Source organism: Sus scrofa, chromosome 12 (assembly GCF_000003025.6).
Source record: "Sus scrofa isolate TJ Tabasco breed Duroc chromosome 12, Sscrofa11.1, whole genome shotgun sequence".
Classification (NCBI taxonomy): domain Eukaryota; kingdom Metazoa; phylum Chordata; class Mammalia; order Artiodactyla; family Suidae; genus Sus; species Sus scrofa.
Window position 1 is genome coordinate 46,145,445 of NC_010454.4, and position 22,561 is coordinate 46,168,005.

The window sequence follows — 22,561 nt, forward strand, 5'->3', positions numbered from 1 at the left end:
GCAATGCCAGATCCTTAACCACTGAGGCCAGGGATCAAACCCACGTCATCATGGATGCCGGTCGGGTTCGTTAACTGCTGATTCATGATGAGAACTCCGTATTTTTTGTTTTCTTTTTCTTTCTTTCTTTTTTTTTTCAAATACAAACTATATTTTATAAAGTGGCTGGGGTCCTTGGTTTCAAAATTCCTAAGATGGAATTCTTTTTTTTTTTTTTTTTTTTTTTGTCTTTTTGTTGTTGTTGTTGTTGCTATTTCTTGAGCCGCTCCTGCGGCATATGGAGGTTCCCAGGCTAGGGGTTGAATCGGAGCTGTAGCCACCGGCCTACGCCAGAGCCACAGCAATGCGGGATCCGAGCCGAGTCTGCAACCTACACCACAGCTCACGGCAACGCCGGATCTTTAACCCACTGAGCAAGAGCAGGGAGCGAACCTGCAACCTCATGGTTCCTAGTCGGATTCGTTAACCACTGCGCCACGACGGGAACTCCTAAGATGGAATTCTTAATAATTACTGGGTAATTATTTCAGGGGGGGTGAGGGAAATTATACCTGAAAAAGAGGGTGTCACCATGCACAAGGACCTTTCTTATTGCTAACCCATTGGTGATGACTATATATAAGCCCTTTAATGGAACAGAAGGGTAAGGGTAGCCTCAGGTAGAGGAGAGCCCCCAGAGACCCCACAGTGAGGAGCTGAAGGAGGCTGACCTCTTACAATGCAGATCACCCTTCTCCACCTTTGGGAGCTCCAGAGATTGACACACTTATATTTCTACTGATACTATTGGCTCTGGACTGATGGTCTTTCCCTATGCTGTTTCACAGTTAGTCCCCTAAACTCTTGCCTCCAAAGTAATACAAAGTATAACTTTCTCAGATAAGAGTGAATCCTTTTATTTTTTAATTTTTAAAAAAAATTTTTGGAGTTCCCGTCGTGGCGCAGTGGTTAACGAATCCGACTAGGAACCATGAGGTTGCGGGTTCGGTCCCTGCCCTTGCTCAGTGGGTTAACGATCCGGCGTTGCTGTGAGCCGTGGTGTAGGTTGCAGACGTGGCTCGGATCCTGCGTTGCTGTGGCTCTGGCGTAGGCCGGTGGCTACAGCTCCGATTCAACCCCTAGCCTGGGAACCTCCATATGCCGCGGGAGCGGCCCAAGAAATAGCAACAACAACAACAACAAAAAAAAAAAGACCAAAAAAAAAATTTTTTTTTAATTGTTTTAATTTTTTGTCTTTTCTGGTCACTTGGTCATGAGGTTCCTCTTTCTCTTATTCTTTAGAGGACATATCATGCTTGTGCAAAGGGCGTGCCAATGTGCACAGGTCCGGTGCACCTAGACCATTGTATTATGTCCTCATTCAGCTGACCCCGCAAATAACCCATGCCCTTAGGTCTTTGTTCTTAAAGCTTAAGTCATTTACCATCACCGTGACTGTTTCTCAAGCAGGAAGACGGGACAAAGTAAGGAAGGATGAGATGGAGTTTTCAGCAAAGAGGCTAAGAAAATATTATAAAAACATGTCTCGCAACATTAGACCATTGGCATGAATCAAAGTAGAGGGTTTTAAATCATCCTAGTTTGCCTGAAACTGAAGGGTTTTCGGTACATGGGACTTTTCAGTGCTAACCCAGGAAAGTCCTAGGCAAAGTAAGGCAGCTGGTCACCCTAACTGAAGAGTTTACTTTGCTTTTCTTTGACCTCATCTCCCACTTGATCATCGAGAAAACCATGGCCATGCATTTTCCTGCTCACCAAGGACAAGTGAAAACAACCCAGCCAATTAAGTTGAGGGTCAGTTTCCCAGCAGCATCTTTCAATAGGCACAGGCCTCAGGCAATCTGAGGTCTACACCTGAATTATATAATGGACTTAAGGACAATTATATAAAAAACTGCAAATACTATACAGTGAGATTTGTATGTTAACTTTTGATTCTGCCACACTGAGGACCTGGTGTGTCCTTAGGCTATGTATAAATAAGGGCCGGGTCTCTGCCTAGATTCTCTTCTTTGGGATTCATTCTGTTCTTGCCCCAAAGTGGTCTGCTTTGAGATGGTCACTTTTTTATGCACAGTTGTTTTATATAAGTCAGGCAATCTGAGATCTTCAAACCAACACAGCTCAAAGATTAAATAGAGAGGCTTCATCAACTGTACCCAAAGATTGTGTCTTTCCTTTAACATATTCTGCTAAGTCCAGGCTGTGCATTTCCCCTGAAATGGTATGTATCTTAGTGGCTTTCTGTTCTGTCTCTAGCTCAGCTGCATTTTGTAATTTTTTTTAGTGGTCACACCCCACATATGGAAGTTCCCCGAGCCAGGGATTAAATCTGAGCTGCTGCAGGTGCAACCTATGCCACAGCTGCAGCAATGTCAGATCCTTTTAACCCACTGATCAAACCTGTGCCTCTACAGCAAGCTGAGCCACTGCAGTAGGATTCTTAATCCACTGCATCACAGTAGGGACTCCTATTTTGTAATTTTTATGTGTTTTGTTTTGATCACTTTGTTTTTCACATGTGAAAGAATAATGGCTGTTGGGAGGTAGGGGCAGCAATATGTTGTGCAACAACCTGAGAAAACCTTTGGAAGAAATGAGGAAATTTTAAGCCAGGAAAATGGAAGGGTCTGTGGTAAACTATCTTCCAAATTGGCATGTGTCTTCCTGGTGGCCTTCAACTGTAAGAAACACACAAATCAAAGAACTGTCTAATCAGCTTTCCTTACTGTTTGTATTAGTTTGCTAGGGCTGCTGTAATCAAGTACAGTGGACTGGGTGACTTAAACATCAGAAATTTAATTTCTCAGTTCTAGAAGCTAGAAATCCAAGACAAGGTGTTGATGGCGTTGGTTTGTTCTTGAGGGTCTCTCTTCTTGGCCTATCGATGGCCATCTTCTCTCTGTACCTTTGCATGGTCTTTTCTCTGTACATGTCTGTGTTCAAATTTCCTTTTATTTAAAGATGCTAGTCAGATTAGGGCCCACACTAGTTAGTGTGTTTTAATTTAAATACCTCTTTAAAGACTGAATCTCAAAATGTCACATTCTGAGAAACTAGGGCTTATGCCTTCAACGTATTAGTTTTGATTGGACATAACTTAACCTATGACATTGCCTAAACTGCCTTTCACCAGTAGGGGTTAGACTGTGTGTTTCAGTCTATCACTTTTATTATTATTGGATAGTAAATGAGGCCTTTGTTCAATTCATTTATTAGGCGATTAAAAAAAATCAGAAGATTTTTCTGCAGTTCCTGCTGTGGCACAGCGGAAACGAATCTGACTAGGAGTCACAAGGTTGCAGGTTCAATCCCTGGCCTCACTCCCGTGGGTTAAGGATCCGGCATTGCCACGAACTGTGGTGTAGGTCGAAGACACAGCTTGGATCCCATGTTGCTATGGCTGTGGTTGTGGCCGGCAGCTGTGGTTCCGATTAGACCCCCTAGCCTGGGAACCTCCATATGCCTCAGGTGTGGCCACAAAAACTGGAGGCGGGGGGAGAGTTCCCTGTCTGAGACTAGAAAGCTAATTTGCCCAAATGCTATATGAACACACCACTTCTTCAATGATAGATAGCAATTATTATCTGTGTATTTCAATATTCTATAGTTCTTGTTTGCAGAAATTTCTGAAAACATGATATACTACCAAAGCTTACAAATAAGTCTGGAAGTAAGTTAATACCCAACATAAATAGTTTCCAAACATAGTTTTCTTCCTATTGCTCTTATGTCACCCAGTTTATTAACTCTCCAGTATGTCTGTATTTCAATAAGTGTGAATCTCAAGGCTATAGAATCTAAGAGTAGCTACCAACCTGTTAAATGTGACATTTACCACATTCTCAACATTTTGGTTTTCCTGCCAGAAAGGAAAAGCCTAGAATTTATTACATTGGGACCCAGCACATAGAAACAAATTGATTAAGTACAATTCATATGTTTAACAGCTCACAAAGTGATTAAACTTAAGGATAATAGTAACTAATTATATTCTTAAATTAATTTAAGCAATCATTTCAGGATTTATGGATATTAATTGATTCATTCCTTGGGAGGCTATGAAAACACAAAGGCTACCATATGTTTTCACTTTTTCTGTTTTTACAAGAGACACAGGCAAACTGCTATAATTGTTCTATTTTGAATTTGATTGGCATCCGGTAGTCCTTTATGTCATTAGCTCACAGTTACAGAACATGCTCACTCAGAAAACCCATAGGCTATAAATCCAGAATGTTAAAATATTTCTTTGAGAAAGTTAAGCTAATTATTAATTTAATAGCCTTCCCATAGCTAGAAAACTTGTATGGTTTTGAGGTCAATTCCCAAAAGCTTAATTTAAAACAGGATGAATCTTTTCACAAATCAGTAATTTTTATTTCAGCATTAGGGGATGGAGCCACAGTATTGCCAGGAAATGTCAATTATTCGATAATTCTACCTTATCAGTAATTTGGAAAAGTACCTCCTACTCCATCAAAACATCATAAAGGATTGAACAATAGGATCTCAGAATACTAGAATAATTAGGACTAGCTGCACCAGATCATCTAGCTCAAACCTCAGTGAGTCTGAGCCTAAGAATCGCCCAGAAGGTTTTTAAAAACATAGATTCTTAGAGTTCTCTTGTGTCTCAGCAGGTTAGGGTCCAGCATTTTCAGTGCTACAGCTGTGTGGCTCTGTGTTCCATCCCTGACCCATGAACTTCTGCATGCCATGGGTGCAGCCAAAAAGGAAAAAAAAAAAAAAAAACAACAGCATCAATTCTGGGTCTCACCTTAGATTTTCTGATTCAGCAGGTTTGGAGTAGGGCCTGCAATTTGCATTCCTAACAAGCTCTCAAGGGACTACATTTTGAGAACAATGATCTCATTGAGTTTTTCCTTCTAAATATGGATGTCAGCTGAGAGGACTTTTGTTCTATAAATAAAACTTTCTTGGTCAGTGTCTTATCTAGCTCAAAAGGAGAGAAGAGCAATGGCTACAGAGAACATATTAAATGAAATGCCTGTGCTCTGTATATATGTATATAGGATCCTCTCCATGACCCGGTGAGATAGCTACTCTGGTAGCTATTAAGGAAAAAATGAAGGAACTGGGAAGTCCAGGGACTCCTCCAGGCTTACCCAGCCAGTAAATATGGGAACTGGGATTTGAACCCAGACAAAATGTGAGTTCCTAACCAGTGTAGTAGTCTGCTTCCCAGTGTAACAGAGAACTGAACTGTGTTCATTGCTCCATTAAGAATATGACAATTAGATGGTTTAGGCAGCTAAGGAAATGAAATATTTAGAAAAGCTCCTTTGCTCTGCTTTAAATTTTACTCTTTTGATCTGTAAGCCAGTTGAATAATGGTTTAAAATTCATTGGCATGGATTCAAGCCTAATGTATTTCCTACATAATACATCCTAAACTTGCCTAGATGATAATTAATAGGGAAGTGAAATATATACTATAACCTTCATTTCAAAGATATGTCAATGAAATATGCTCACAAAATGTTGCATTTTCAACAAACTGTGTTAGTTGTTATCCTTTCATTGCAAGAAACAGAAACCAACTTGAGCTAATGAAGGTGAAAATGCAATGTGCAGAAACCAAGGACAGGAATACTGTCTGGCTTCAGGAAGAGACTAAAACAGGGAGTTGGAAAACATCAAGACTCTTCTCTCTGCTTTCTTTTTCATCTTTCTCTATGTACAGACTTTTTCTGCATCCCTATTCACATAGAGGAACCTAGCCACCGAACAAATCTTTTTACATTCACAGCTCCAGCCCCTCTTAGAGACCAATTGGCCATTCCTCAGTCCTAATTCCCAATTCCTAGTGTAGATAATCTGAACTATCTAAACAGGTTAAGTATCTTCCCCAATCATTTCTTTCTTTTTCTTTCTTTCTTTTTTTTTTTTTTTTTTTTTTTTTTTGTCTTATTGCCTTTTCTAGGGCTGCTCCCGCAGCATATGGAGGTTCCCAGGCTAGGGGTCTATAGGAGCTATGCCGATCATTTCTAGCTATGCAAGCACAGTCATCTAGTACAAATTTGGCTGTCACCAAAGAAATCACTGACTTAGGAGGTGGGTTAACACTTAAAGAGGAGTCCATTCAGAAACGCTTCCAGTGCTTGATCTATTATTCTATCACAAGATACTTATAGTCAGGTGTAGATCAAGATTGTAATGTTCCTGACCTATCAGATTAGCAGAAATGTGGAAAGCAATACATGCTGATGATGAAGCTGAGGAAAAACAGCCACTAATGTTGTGGGAGTGCCAAAGGGTACAAGCCTGATGTCAAAACCTACCAAAAATACAAATGCATTTACCTTCTAAGCAAGCAACCCCTCTTCTGGGCATCATTCAATACGGCCCAAGAAAAATAGCCCAAGAACATACATGTTTTCTGAGTCTACACTTTCAAAAGAAGAAACAAATCATAGACAAAGAATACCTTATTGTTTGTTTCTTTGTTTTGTCTTTTTAGGTCTGTACCCATAGCATATGGAAGTTCCCAGGCTTGGGGTCGAATCAGAGCCACAGCCACAGCATCATGGAATCCGAGCTGCGTCTGTGACCTACACCACAGCTCATGGCAATGCCAGATCTTTAACCCTCTGAGTGAGGCCAGGGATCAAACCTGAGTCCTCATGGGTAGTTCAGGTTCATTACTACTGAGCCACAAGTGGAACTCCAGGATACCTTATTGTAATATCAGAAGACAAATAACAACAACAACAAAACCCACTTACCCGGTCCCTTACACTCCAATAATTAAATGTAGCCAGTCTTGGAAAACACATGGTCTTATATCCCATACATCAAAAGAAAAACTATATTGAATTTTTAGAACTACTAATTTACAGACAACTTTCTATGACTGCTGCTGTGTCATACCGTGAGGTTAAAAACTGCTCCATATAATGCTGATATGATCTAGAGGGAAATTGTTCCAAAAATATCTCATGCCACGGCTGTGGTGCTAGGGACCATATTGATTACCTCTGTGCAGCATAGCCTGTAAATAGAATAACATGAAAATGCTTTATCTAAATGACAAGCAAATGATATGGAAAAAATTGCAGCCGATATTTTTATGTGCATTGACTGAACCCTTGGGGAAAATGCAAATAAAGAGCATGATTTAGGAGTTCCCATTGTGGTGCAGTGGAAACAAATCTGACTAGTATCCATGAAGATGTGAGTTCGATCCCTGACCTCACTCAGTGGGTTGGGGATCTGGCGTGGCCATGAGCTGTGGTGTAGGTCTCAGACACGGCTCGGATCTGGCGTTGCTATGCCTGTGGTGGAGGCCGGCAGCTGTAGCTCTGATTCAGTCCCTAGCCTGGGAACTTCTATATGCCATGGGTGAGGCCCTAAAAAGCAGAAGGAAAAAAAAAAGAAGGTGGTTTAAAATAAATCATTTATCCTCTTTTTATCCACAGCTCATCTCTTCATACATTACAGACTTTAAAAGTGAAATGTTTGAGGGACTCCTTAAGCACCTTTGCCACTGCGCGGATGAATTCAGGGCTGTCATAAAAGCTGACATGCGGAGGCAGATGTTTGCTGAACTCTTCCTGTATTGTGACCATGGAAAGGTAGGGTAAGACCCTTAAAGCAGTGCTTCTCAAACTATTTGTTGTGAAGGACCAGTTTTTAGGTTGTTGTTTTTAATGGTGATGTTTTTAATATCCAATCTTTTGTGGACTGTTAAGAAAAATGGCTTACTAGGAAGGAGAAAAGGACATACAAAATACAATCCACATTCTGTCGTTTTTAATTCAAATCTTATTTATTATTAGTTACTTTTTCAAGTTGCTGTAACATTTTCAAGATACTGTTCTCAATGTCTGTACCTTTCTCACCACACACTGGTACCAGCCTACAGACTACAACTTGAGTGGCACTGCATTTCACGATTTAGATCTCTAAGTTTCTTTCCCATTCTTAAGAATGGGTTGCTTAGGATTGTTTTTGCTTACTGTCTTTGCTGGTGGCTACGTATAGAAAAGAGATGCTGGGAATAGAAAGCCTACCATATTTTATTCTGCTTTTTAAAAACAAGAAAACTTTATATCAAAAAGTATTTCTAAGAATGGAATTTGGGAAGACACTAGTGTGCCAGGATACCAAAAGGATTTGCAAAAAAAGATACAAATTTTACTGGAATATATTTATTTACGAACTTTATATTTATTTGTTTGTATCCCATGTTTCTGAAAAGATTTAAGAAAGCTTATAAGAATAGATAAAATGCCACAAAGGAACATAGATTAAAAGTAGGATGGGAGTTCCTCTTGTGGCTCAGCAGTAATGAACCTGACTAGTATCTATGAAGACGTGGGTTCAATCCTGGCCTCACTCAGTGGGTTAAGGACCTGGGGTTGCCGTGTGCTGTGGTATAGGTTGCAGATGCAGCTTGGATCTGGCATTGCTGTGGCTGTGGTGTAGGCTGGCAACTAAGCTCTGATTTGTCCCCTGGCCTGGGAACTTCCACATGCCATGGGTGTAGCCCTAAAAAGCAAAAAAAAAAAAAGTAGGCTAAAAGAAAAAAAATGAGACAGGATACTAAATGAAGCTGGGAACAAACCCCAAAATGCATAGCATAAATATTTGCTCTGGGTTGTCTACAAGTCTGATTCTAAGCTTCCTAGTAGTAAATGTGAAAAGGCAAACATGATGAAACACCCTACTGACAATGTTTTTAAGATAAATATAAACTGGTATTAAGAGGAAGTATAGGAATTTGGGATAAAATATACTCAGGAGTTTCTTCTGGAAGTTCCCATTAAAGGGGTCCTATGTGATGAAGTGAACATCCTTTATGTTGGACTTATAATAAATTTAAAAATGACTTTCTTAGAGCAGTTTCTTTTCTGGCCACACCCATGGCATGCTGTTCCCAGGCTAGGGATGAAACCCACACCACAACAGTGACCCAAGCCACAACAGTGACAACTCTCACCAGGGAACTCCATAGAGCAGTTTTTTTTTGTTTTTTGTTTTTGTCTTTTTTCTATTTCTTTGGGCCACTCCCTCGGCATATGGAGGTTCCCAGGCTAGGGGTCGAATCGGAGCTGTAGTCACTGGCCTACGCCAGAGCCACAGCAACGCAGGATCCGAGCCGCGTCTACAACCTACACCACAGCTCACGGCAACGCCAGATCATTAACCCATTGAGCAAGGGCAGGGACCAAACCCGCAACCTCATGGTTCCCAGTCGGATTCGTTAACCACTGCGCCACGACGGGAACTCCTTTTTTTTTTTTTTTTTCTTTTTTTTTCTTTTTTTAGAGCAGTTTTTTATAACCATCTTAAGCGTAGACAAATATACCATACCTGACTGCAATTCAGAAAAAGCAATTTTTAAAGTAGCCTCTATGGAGTTTCCTTTGTGGCTCAGTGGGTTAAGAACCAGCTAGTATCCATGAGGATGTGGGTTTGATCCCTGCCCTCACTCATGGGTTAAGGATTCAGCAGAATGATTCAGTGGAATGAACTCCATATGGTCAGAGTTAACAAGTATTATGGCTGGCACTGAATGAATTGCCCCTTTCTCTGATGGTAGGACACTCTATAAGCCCCCAAAGAAAACTGGACAAAGGATTTGAACATTCAATTTTGTGGAATCACTACTTACTTGACAGATAAATAGAAACATTTTAAAATGATAACACCTATTGCTGGTAAGGATAGAAGAAAAGTATTTTCTCAACCATTCATGGTGCAAGTTTAATAATCTGGATATACCTATTTAAGTTAAAAATACACACACCCTTCAACCAAGTGACCCCATTTCTGAAATTTTTAGCAAAAGAAATAAATAAAAGCACGAGTCAATAGAAAATACATGTACAAGAATGATTCTGTGGCATTGTTTATACATGGAGATGGGGGGAATGTTTTTTAAATGATGGTACATCTGCATCTTGGAATATCATGCAGCCTTTATACAAAATGAATAGATCTATACCAACTAACTTAGAGGAACTTTTAAAGATTATTAATGAGCACAAAAAGTAAGAGATGGAGAAATGTATATATTAAAATCCCATTTTTTAAAGCAAACAATGATATAAACCATATAGGTATATATGGATAGGTACACATGTTTGTATATCTGTAGCTACATGAGCTTAGAGAGTGAGGCTCAGAATCCACCATTTGGAAGGGCCCTTAAATACTTCTGAAGGCAGAAAATCTTCTCTGAAAAATGTATTCAGTTGAAGTTTTCAGAATTAGCTATATGGCATGAAAGAACAATGGTAATTCTTAGAGGATTCTATTAAAAATATATCGGGAACCATGCTTTGTTGAGTAAGGAGCAGTGATCTTCCAAGTGTTAATCACTGAATCCACAGTGCCATTCACCAGGTTCATGTTTCAATCAACCATGTTCCATATTGAACTTCTAGAGATAAAAAAAAAAAATACAATTAAAACTTCACTACGTGATGTTAGCATCAGATAAGACACTGAACAATAAAATATTAGTAAACATGAAGACATAGCAAAAGAAACTATCCAAACTGAAGCAGAGAAGGGGGAGGGATGTAAAATATATAAGTTATTATAAGACTTTTCTCTTCCTTTAAAAATTTTATTTAGAAATTCTCTCGTGGCCCAGTGGGTTAAGGATCCAGTATTTTCACGGCAGTCTCTGCTGTGGCACAGGTTCAATCTCTGGCCCGGGAACTTCCATGGCTTATGAAAGTTTCCAGGCCAGGGATCAAACTCATGTCACTGGAGCACCCCAAGCCACAGAAGTGACAATGCCAGATCCTTTAACTGCTAGGCTACTAGGGAATTCCTCTGAAGCTTTTATTTACATCATGATGCTGCTGGTGGCGTTGTTAAGAACTTCAATATTCCATCTACATAAAAATTTCAGATCTCTTGTAACAACTAATTGCAAACTTTCTGCTTAGGTAGGGTTTTTGGATCGGCAGAGGACATTGGCCTTGCTGGAAACATTCTATGACCAAAGTTCAAAAGTGCTCAGAGGTGTACTCCGAAACCCAAGACAATGTAAGTGCCACCCAGAGGGAGTATGCTTAAACTGAAGTGATGTGGTACACTGATGTGATAATACGAGATCATTCTATCCCCATGGAATCCCCTCATATAATACTTCCCTTAGATCATGATAGCTATATCTAGTTGTTCTTTCCACACAAAATTCACTCTTCATCACAACTAGATGTATTTTTCAGGATTGTGCAATGCTAAAGTTTGTTAAGTGAGAACTCAGCTTGAACTCAATTTTAAATTTGTTCAAGGAGTTCCCGTCGTGGTCCAGTGGTTAAGGAATCTGACTAGGAGCCATGAGGTTGCGGGTTCAATCCCTGACCTTGCTCAGTGGGTTAAGGATCTGGCGTTGCCGTCAGCTGAGTAGGTTGCAGACGTGGTTCGGGTCTGGCGTTGGTGGCTCTGGTGTAGGCTGGCATCTATAGCTCCGATTGGACCCCTAGCCTAGGAACCTCCATGTGCCACAGGAGCGGCCCTAGAAAAGGCAAAAAGACAAAGAAAAAAAAAAAAAACCTGCACCACAGCCGTAACAATGCTTGATCCTTAACCTTCTGAGTCACGAGGGAACACCTCTCTTTTTTTCTTGATGAGTCTAGCTAAAAGTTTATCAAATTTTAAAAATATTTTCAAAGAACCAGCTTTTAGTTTCATTAGTTTCATGGATCTTTTCTATTATGTTTAAATCTCTATATCATTTCTTTCCTTTCTTTTCTTTTCTTTTTAGGACCACACCCCCAGCATATGGCAGTTTCCAGGCTAGGTGTCGAATCAGAGCTACAGCTGCCAGCCACAACCATAGCCACAGGAATGTGGGATCGGAGCCATGTCTGTGACCTATAGCATAGTTCACAGTAATGCGAGATCTTTAACCCACTTAGTGAGGCCAGGGATTGAGCCCACAACCTCATGGATCCTAGTCAGATTGGTTTCCCCTGTGCCATGACGTGAACTCCACCTTTTTATTTTTTATTGGGTTGCTGGGAAAGATAACTGATATTAATTTAAAGCAATAGGCCTATATTAAAATCACTCTGCTCATTGCTTTTTTGCATTAATTTACTAGCTCTGATTCTGAACTATGAGATCAATTGTTGAGGTAAATATTTTCTTTTCTGCATTAGGGCCATTTGTTGAATTTGGAGAGCAAGACTTGCCTGAGTTCTGGGGAGATATGGATAATCAGAAACACATTTATGAAGACTTCGACAAAGTGCTCTTAAAGATGAATACATTACTTTCTGAAAAGCAAGGTAGCAAAACCAAAAGCAAATTATTAGCAAATCCAGAAGATCAATATAAACATGATGAACATAGAAAATCAACACGACCACAAAGCCCACCAGAACAGCAGAGAGGGACAACTGAAGAACAAGAACCAAACAGAATTTCAACCAAAGAACTAGAACAAGACAGAGAGTCAACTGGAGAACAAGAACTGTATGAAGAATCAGTAGCAGAACGAGGAGGCTACACAGGGCCAACTACAGAACAAGGATCAAGTAGAGAGTTAATAATAGAACAAAGACCATATAGTGAGCCAATAACAAATCAAGGAGTACCGCAGGGAATCCACACTGAATCAACTGCAGAACAGGCACTTTACAGAGAATCAATAATAGCACAAGGAGAACATGAAGAGTCAACAACAGGACAAGGATCATACAGAGGTTCACCCAAGAAACAAGGACCACACAGACAGTCATCTGCAGAACAGGGACCACACAGACAGTCATCTGCAGAACAGGGACCACACAGAGGGTCAACTGCAGAAGAAGGATCACACGGAGAGTCGGTATTAGAACCACGCAGGGGCTCAGTTCTGGAAGAGGGAGCACGCAGAGAGTCAGTAGTGGAACAAGGACCACGCAGAGGGTCAATTCTGGAAGAGGCACCACGCAGAGAGTCAGTAGTGGAACAAGGACCACATGGAGGGTCAACTGCAGAACAACCACCACCTACAGAGACAATTCCAGAAAAACAACAGGACGAAGACTTAACTTCACAATCAAGAAAAGGTAGTATCTTAAGAGAAAGTAAAAAATCTAGGGAGGTTATTTCTTCTGAGTACAGTGAAATCCCTCCACAGGAAGAAAGGACTCTAGAGGAAATATATGAAGAGCAGCTATTCATAAGTTCTGAGCTGCAAGAGAAGATTTCAGCATCACACAGAAAAAGTCATCTTTCAGGTAATAATATAGTTCTCCTGCATCTCCTTATTTTGTAAAGTGTTTTTAAAAAGTCCTTTCAGAAAACATTCATTTCAGTTAGCGTCTTTTCCTGACGTATAATGTCATATAACCTTCAGATATATTTTGCTACTTATCGTGAGTCTAAACCTTGAGCAATTATTTACATGCAAACCAGAAAGTCTCTTTTGTCAATTTACCTAGAATTCCTTTTACACTAGAAGCCCATTTGTAAGGAAGAAATCTAGTAATACTATATGTAAACAATTTCACTGGACAGGCAGTGGCAGCCCTTTTGTTTTAAATGTGGTGTGTGATATTAGAAACTGCTTTTTTTTTTTTTTTTAACTTTTTTTAGGGCCACATCTGCTGCATCCCAGGCTAGAGGTTGAATTAGAGCTGCAGCCACTGGCCACAGCGACAGCAACGCTGGACCCAGGCCATGTCTGCAACCTGCACCACAGTTTGTGGCAACACTAGATCTTTCACCACTGAGTGAGGCTAGGGATTGAACCCGAGAACTCATGGATATAGTAGGGTTTGTTACTGCTGAACCACAATGGGAACTCTCAGAAACCATTTTTATTTATTTATTTATTTATTTTTGTCTTTTTGCCATTTTCTTGGGCCACTCTCGTGGCATATGGAGGTTCCCAGGCTAGGGGTTGAATCGGAGCTGTAGCCGCCGGCCTACACCAGAGCCACAGCAACGCGAGATCTGAGCCACGTCTGTAACCTACACCACAGCTCACAGCAACGCTGGATCCTTAACCCACTGAGCAAGGCCAGGGATCTAACTGGCAACCTCATGGTTCCTAGGCGGATTCGTTAACCACTGAGCCACAACGGGAACTCCTCAGAAACCATTTTTTAAAATATATTTTATTTCAGGAGTTCCTGTCGTGGCTCAGTGGTTAATGAATCTGCCTAGGAACCATGAGGTTGCGGGTTCAATCCCTGGCCTCACTCAGTGGGTTAAGGATCCGGCACTGCCGTGAGCTGTGGTGTAGGTGGCAGACTCGGCTCAGATCGTGTTGCTGTGGCTGTGGTGTAGGCTGGCAGCAACAGCTCCGATTGGATCCCTAGCCTGGGAACCTCCATATGCAGCAGGTGCAGCCCTGAAAAGACAAAAAAAAAAAAAAAATTATTTTATTTCAAATTTTAAAAGTATCTCACTTTTTTTCAGTTGTATATAAAATGTTCTAGACAAGTTTCTGAAAGTCATATTTAAGACAGAAAGCACCCTGCATTTTAAATATTTATTCTGAAAAAGACTTTTCCTTTAAATTGCCTATGCCAATTTATGCCCTTTTTGTTAAAGAATTCTAATCTTTTAGAGAGCCAAACTCAATGCCACTTAAGACCTCAGTTAGACTTTTTTTTTTTTTTTTTTTTTTTGTCTTTTTGCTATTTCTTGGGCCGCTCCCGCGGCATATGGAGGTTCCCAGGCTAGGGGTCTAATCCGAGCTGTAGCCACCGGCCTACGCCAGAGCCACAGCAACGTGGGATCCGAGCCACGTTAGCAACCTACACCACAGCTCATGGCAACGCCAGATCGTTAACCCACTGAGCAAGGGCAGGGACCGAACCCACAACCTCATGGTTCCTAGTCGGATTCGTTAACCACTGTACCACGACGGGAACTCCTAGACATATTTTTTTTTAGTTCTGCCCTTTCATTCCAAAGTTCCACAGTCCCCCCCAAAATTCTTATTTAAAAACTTCTAAGAGATGGGCAATCTGTGTTATAGATTCTACACTATCATTAACTACTTTAAAATCTCTCATTTTTCCAGCATTATATATATGTTTCTCCACAAAACAGGGCTAGTAATTTCTGGCTCTCTTTATATAGTAGGGATACAGCTAAAAAAAATCAGTGAAGTTACTATTCAATCAGAAATTATGGAGTTCCCGTCGTGGCGCAGTGGTTAACGAATCCGACTAGGAACCATGAGGTTGCAGGTTCGGGCCCTGCCCTTGCTCAGTGGGTTAACGATCCGGCGTTGCCGTGAGCTGTGGTGTAGGTTGCAGACGTGGCTCGGATCCCGCGTTGCTGTGGCTCTGGCGTAGGCCGGTGGCTACAGCTCCGATTCAACCCCTAGCCTGGGAACCTCCATATACCGCGGGAGCGGCCCAAGAAATAGCAACAACAACAAAAGACAAAAGACAAAAAAAAAAAAAAAAAAAAAAAAAGAAATTATATTAGTGAGGACTTAATTTTGGCTTTGTACAACAGGGATCCAAAATAACAGTGTCTGAAAAAACAAACAGAAGCAAAACAGAATAACAATGTCTAAACAAAAGAGAAGTTTCTGGAGTTGCTGTTGTAGCTCAGCAGAAATGAATCTGACTAGCCTCCATGAGGACACAGGTTTGATCCCTGGGCCTTGCTCAGTGGGTTAAGGATCCGGCGTTGCTGTGAGCTGTGGTGTAGGTCACAGATGAGGCTTGAATCCTGAGTCGCTGTGGTTGTGGTGCAGGCCAGCGGCTATAGCTCCAATTTGACCAGAGCCTTGGAACCTCCATATGCCGTGGGTGCACCCCTAAAAAAGACAAAAAGAAAAAAAGAGAAGTTTTTTTCTCATATAAAAGTCAAAACTTATGTGACATCTCAGCCCGATGAAATCAACACTGGCTCAAGCTCCTTTTGTCTCCTATCTCTTCCAACCACACAGTCCAAGATAGTTTGCCACCATGTCCACAATCTGACAAGCAGGTGAGAACAAGGAGAAAGGATAGTCATGACATCATTTCCCTTCACAGCCCATTGGTCAGAATTTCGGCATATAGTGAAAATTAGCTGACAAGGAGGCTAGGATAAATAGCCTTCACTTTGCCTAGCCAAATCTGGGTACAACAAGTAGCTTTTGTCACAGAGCTATTCGCAACAACTAAAGTGATACCATTGTGATTGATTATGACACAACATACTTAGGAAAGGACCTGAAAGAAAGTTTTTGTGTTCCATATGCAAGGCATTTCTCTCATTTATTAACTTTAGAATATATAGTAAAATATATAATGTCCAATTCATAGGACATATTCTTTTGTACCTTTTAGAAACTGCAAAAAAGGAAGTTCAGAAAGACAAATCCTGTGAACGCAAGTCCCAAAAAATAGAAGGAAAGTCATGGTCAGGTAACTCATTGAATCCTCCTTTCGTTCATTCTTTAGAGCAAAAACAGTGTGAAAGAGAAGTTAAATTGACTATATTATGGAAGATGTATTTTATAGGTGAACTTTTGACTTGTAACTGGAACACAAAGTATGCCAGATGTGAAGATGAGGAACAGGCAAACTCAATCTATGGTAACTCCAGGTTCACAGGTACGTGTTAACAACAAAACTGGGAAGAAGATATGGCACTCTAATTGATGAGATTAATTTACTGTGGGACCCAGAGATAAAGTCTGAACTTTGGAGTCCCCATCATGGCTCAGCAGTAACGAACCCAACTAGTATCCATGAGGATGAAGGTTCGATCCCTGGCCTCACTCAGTGGGTTAAGGACCCAGCGTTGCCATGAGCTGCAGTGTAGCTCGGATCTGGCATTGCTGTGGCTGTGGCTGTTGTGTAGGCCAGCAGCTGTAGCTCTGACTCGACCCCTAGCCTGGGAACTTCCATATGCTGTGGGTGCGGTCCTAAAAAGACAGAAATAAAAGAATAAAAAAGACTGAACTTAGCGAAGACACAGCAGAGTGATACTTAAATTATTTTGTCCCTGAGCTGATGGATCTAGCCATGTTCGAGATGACTGTTTGGGAGGTAGTGTATATGAAGTGGTATTGATTAATGCTCGAAAACAAATGCATTAGTACCGTTTTCTCTTAGTATCTGTAGGGGATCGGTTTCACAGATGCCACCCCTTAAGCTTGAATACCAACATTCAAGGATCCTCAAGTCCCTTATATAAAATGGCCTAGTGTTTACACATAACTGATACATATCCTCCCACATACTTTAAATCATCTCTAGATTATTTGTAATACCTAATACAGAGGAAGTGCTATTTAAATAGTTGTAAATACAATGTAAATGCTATGTAAATAGTTGCCAGAGTGTGGCAAATTCCATTTCTGCTTTTTGGACCTTTCTGGAAATTTTTTTCCTAATATTTTCAATCCACAATTGGTTGAGTCCTCAGATGCAGAACTTTCAGATACAGAGGGCCAAATATTACACTTTTTTTTACTGTGACATGGCCCTGAAACCACTTTGAGGCTATGATCCAGATATACAAAGGGAATAAGATATTAGAGATTTGAACAATAGAAATCATTCCAGATATTCCTCTCCTTGGTAGTTCCACATCCAAACATGTAGGCAGGTGAGGATCTATATTGGGTTTTTTTGGGGGTTTTTTGGGGGGTTTTTTTGTTTTGTTCTTTTTGTCTTTTGTCTTTTTAGGGCTGCACCTGCAGCATATGGAGGTTACCAGGCTAAGGTCTAATCAGACTTGTAGTCACCGGCCTACTTCATAGCCACAGCAATGTGGGATCCAAGCCTTGTCTGCGACCTACACCACAGCTCACGCCAACATCTGATCCTTAACCCTCTGAGCAAGGCCAGGGATCGAACCCACAACCTCATGGTTCCTAGTCAGATTCGTTAACCACTGAGCCACAATGGGAACTCCAATATTGTTTTTGAAGACTTAGAAAGAAAGACCTACTCAAAAGAGAGAGCAAAGGGTAACTTTTAGCTCTCAGTAAACCTTTTGTTGCTGTTGTTGTTGTTGTTTTTCTTCTTTTTAGGGCCACACCTGCAGCATAAGGAAGTTCCCAGGATAGGGGTCCAATTGGAGCTGCAGCTGTTGACCGACACCACAGCCACAGCAACGCCAGATCCGAGTTGCATTTGTGACCTACACCACAGCTTACAGCAACGTCAGATCCTTAACCCACTGAGGGACACTATGGATCGAATCTGAGTCCTCATGGATCCTAGTTGGGTTCTTAACCTGCTGAGCCATGATGAAAACTCCAGTAAACCATGTTTTTAACAACAGTTTTTCTAACAAGTACTCATATTTTATTGCAATGCTGTTGTATCACTTTACCTTTCATCAACAAGTAGTGAAACTTATAGAGATTATTCTCTTCCTATCTGCAATTTTTTCTCATTTAAGCATGGATCAAATGACAAACTTTCTATCCTCCATGTATTTGGTAAAATTGCATGGCATTGGTTAAGCTCTTGTGGCCTGATAATTCATTCCTCTTCTCCTGGTCTTCGTCTTCTTTTTTTTTTTTTTTTTTTTTTTTAGCTTTTTGCTATTTCTTTGGGCTGCTCCTGCGGCATATGGAGGTTCCCAGGCTAGGGGTCGAATCCGAGCTGTAGCCGCCAGCCTACGCCAGAGCCACAGCAACGCGGGATCCGAGCTGCGTCTGCAACCTACACCACAGCTCACGGCAACGCCGGATCCTTAACCCACTGAGTAAGGCCAGGGATCGAACCCGCAACCTCATGGTTCCTAGTCGGATTCGTTAACCACTGCGCCACGACGGGAACTCCCCCCTCCTGGTCTTCTTTATTTCCGTTTTGCTTTACCGTTTTGACAAATGAATAGGTGATCCTTTTTAAGTCACATCAGTGACTCATATGGAAGGCATAAGGGCATGAATGATTGGATTAGTTAATAAATCAAACAAAAATCACTGAGTTCTTTTATGAAATATGCTTCATATTATAACTTGGAGCTTCAAGATAAGGCTCTCTGGAGGAGAGATTGTAGTGGTGGTGTTTACAGACAGAGCCAGGCTGCAGCTGGCTTCCAGCACAACTGAATCCAAGGGCTCAATAATATCTCCAGGACACTGTCTCTTTGCCTCTCAGCCCCAGTCTTCTCTGTGCAACTTTCAGTTTTAGGTAGTTTTCTCTGCATTGTGGCAAAAATGTCCATGAAAGTTTCTCTAAGCCTACATCCTACTAGTTCAGGAATCAGAGCACAAGAAGAATGATTCTTCCCCAGTGGTTTCCTCAGTAGTTCTGGGGCTAATTCTTGTTGGCCTATAGTGAATTAATTGCTTTCATATGTGAATCATTGGGCAGACCTACATCACGTGGCTATCCAAGAGGCAGGGGAGGCTCGGTACTACCTGATACATCTAAACTGATGATGTATCTGATAAATTTTCCCAAATTAGAAAAGGAGGGTGCTGGGGAGTTCCCGTCATGGCTCAGTGGTTAACGAATCCGACTAGGAACCATGAGGTTGCGGGTTCGATCCCTGCCCTTGCTCAGTGGGTTAAGGATCCGGCGTTGCTCTGAGCTGTGGTGTAGGTTGCAGACGCAGCTCGGATCCCACGTTGCTGTGGCTCTGGTGTAGGCCGGTAGCTGCGGCTCCGATTGGACCCCTAGCCTGGGAACCTCCACATGCCGCAGGAAGCAGCCCTAGAAAAGGCAAAAAAAAAAGACAAAAAAAAAAAAAAAAAAAAATAGACTTTTGGAGTTCCCGTCGTGGCGCAGTGGTTAGCGAATCCAACTAGGAACCGTGAGGTTGGGGGTTCAGTCCCTGCCCTTGCTCAGTGGGTTGACGATCCGGCGTTGCCGTGAGCTGTGGTGTAGGTTGCAGACACGGCTCGGATCCCTCGTTGCTGTGGCTCTGGTGTAGGCCGGAGGCTACGGCTCCGATTCGACCCCTAGCCTGGGAGCCTCCATGTGCCGAGGGAGCGGCCCTAGGAATGGCAAAAAGACAAAAAAAAAAAAAAAAAAAAAAAAAAAAAAAAGAAAAGGAGGGTGCTGTCCTCATGAAGGGAGCATGGATTCCTGACAGGAAAAAAAGTAGTATATATACATTATAGTAAGTACTGATATGTTTTTCCTGACCTTTGATAAAATCGTTCACTTCATTGTTTGATGTCTGTTTCCTGCTTGATAGACCTACACTCAATTATCAGAAATATTCAGTCTTACACAGAATTAAAAGGTAGGAGTGCCTTCAATGGAGTTTCCTTCAATCTGCTCCAGTTTGTGCAACTCCTGGAGACATTTGTTGGTGAAGACTCCCCCTTGAGTGTCAGCGAGGCCCTTACCTCTTTTTTTAAGAGGAGCTTTGTTGAAACAAAAGAAGAGAAAATGAGTAGCTTAGAAGAGGTAAGTAATATTACTTATCAATAAAACAACTGAGGTCACTATTATAAATAAATCTATCAATCTCAGTTATTCCTAGTGTATCTCTTCTTATATAATTTACAACCAAACCTATCACTTTACTTCATTGAGCATGGCAATTAAATACTTCATTTTATTGTCAAATGTTCTAAGATCACACTCCAGGGAACTGATTCCCCTAATAATAACATGATTTCTGATGGCAGGAGATGGTTTATTGTATAGCTTTGTTTTTGCTCTTCTGAAGTTTGAAGAACAGATTCCAAGGAACAGATATGTGTGTGTGAAAAGATGTCTGGGTATGTGTGTGCGCCGTCTGCTGTGTGAGCATATCTACAAATGCACACACATAGGGGCACAATAGTGGCTTGAATATATATTTTTATTCATGTGCATCAAGGCAGAAAATATTTCCTAAGAACTTGCTACTTACTTGGATGAAAAGTGCAAACACATTAGCTGATATAAACAATTTATGTGCTTTTATAGGTCCACCAGGCATATTCAGTAACCTCCTCAGTCATACAAGTCTTCTCAACCTAATCTAGAGTTGATATCTCTTGTGCATCCCCAGTTACAGTCCTCCCCCCATTTGACCAAATGGTATATTTCACTTTTTTTTTTTTTTGTCTTTTTAGGGCTGCACTTGCAGCATATGCAGGTTCCCAGGAAATCAGAGCTGTAGCTGCTGGCCTACGCCATAGCAATGTGGGATCCAAGCCACATCTGTGACCAACATCACAGCTCACAGCAATGCTGGATCCTTAACCCATTGAGCGAGGCCAGGGATCGAACCTGCAACCTCATGGATGCTAGCCAGATTTGTTTCCACTGAGCCACGATGGGAACTCCATCTTTTAGCAATGAAACCCACCTAAAATAAATAAATTACTGTCAAAATGACATGATCTAGTAAAACAAAAATATAAATGGGAGTTCCCATTATCATTCTAGTCCACTTACCATGCTAGTCATGATAATGAACCTGACTGTTATCCATGAGGACATGGGTTTGATCACTGGCCTTGCTCATTGGGTTGAGGATCCAGCATTGCTGTGAGCTTTGGTGTAGGCTGGCAGCAGCAGCTCTGATTTGACCCCTAACCTGGGAACTTCCATATGCCATAAGTGCAGCCCTAAAAAGACAAAAAAAACTAAATGGTAAATAAAACTAATATCAAGTTAGGTCAGTGTCATTTTTTTTTTTAGTTTTAATTTTTTATTATAGTTGATTTTTCAATGTTTTGTCAATTTCAGCTATACAGCAAAGTAACCTGGTTATACATAAACATATGTATACACACACACACACACACACACACACACATCCTTTTTCTCATATTATCTTCCATCATGTTCCATCACAAGTGATTTGATACAGTTCCCTATGCTATACAGTAGGACCTCATTGCTTATACACTCCAAATGCAATAGTTTGCATCTACTAACCTCAAACTCCCAGTCCATCCTGCTCCCTCCTCCTTGGCAACCACAAGTCTGTTCTCCAAGTCCATGAGTTTGTTTCTTTTCTGTAGATAGCTTCATTTGTGCCATATATTATATTCCACACATAAGTGATATATGGTATTTGTCTTTCTCTTTCTTACTTCACTTAGTATGAGAATCTCTAGTTGCATCCATGTTGCTGCAAATGGCATTATTTTGTTCTTTTTTATGGCTAAGTAGTATTCCATTGTGTATATATGTACCACATCTTCTTAATCCATTCGTCTGTCAATGGACATTTAGGTTGTTTCCATGTCTTGGCTATTGTGAATAGTGCTACAGTGAACATAGGGGTACATGTACCAAAAAAACCCTTAAAGGACAAGCTACAGAATGGGAGAAAATAGTTGTAAACAATGCAACTGAGAATAATTTAATCTCCAAAATATACAAGTAACTCATACAACTCAATAGCAAAAAAAAAAACAAACAAACAAACAAAAAAAAACAAAAACCCAATTGAAAAATGGGCAGAAGACCTAAATAGAGATTTCTCCAAAGAAAATACATCGATGGCCAAGAGGCACATGAAAAAATGCTCAGCATCACTAATTACTAGAGAAATGCAAGTCAAAACTACAATGAGGTACCACCTCACACGGGTCAGAATGGCCATCATTAACAAGTCAACAAATAGCAAATGCTGGAAAGGACGTGGAGAAAAGGGAACCCTCCTACTCTGTTGGTGGGAATGTGAATTGGTACAATCACTGTGGAGAACAGTA

General features: G+C 41.0%; 1 protein-coding gene across 1 annotated transcript in view; it reads left to right on the forward strand.

The window, feature by feature from the left end:
- Positions 1–22,561, forward strand: part of EFCAB5 (EF-hand calcium binding domain 5) — a 119,592-nt gene that overhangs the window by 60,230 nt on the left and 36,801 nt on the right. The window contains exons 9-14 of the mRNA XM_013981195.2: positions 7,443–7,598; positions 10,929–11,028; positions 12,150–13,214; positions 16,278–16,355; positions 16,452–16,544; positions 20,098–20,312. Coding sequence (XP_013836649.2) covers positions 7,443–7,598; positions 10,929–11,028; positions 12,150–13,214; positions 16,278–16,355; positions 16,452–16,544; positions 20,098–20,312 — 1,707 coding nt within the window. The remainder of the gene's footprint in view (positions 1–7,442; positions 7,599–10,928; positions 11,029–12,149; positions 13,215–16,277; positions 16,356–16,451; positions 16,545–20,097; positions 20,313–22,561) is intronic.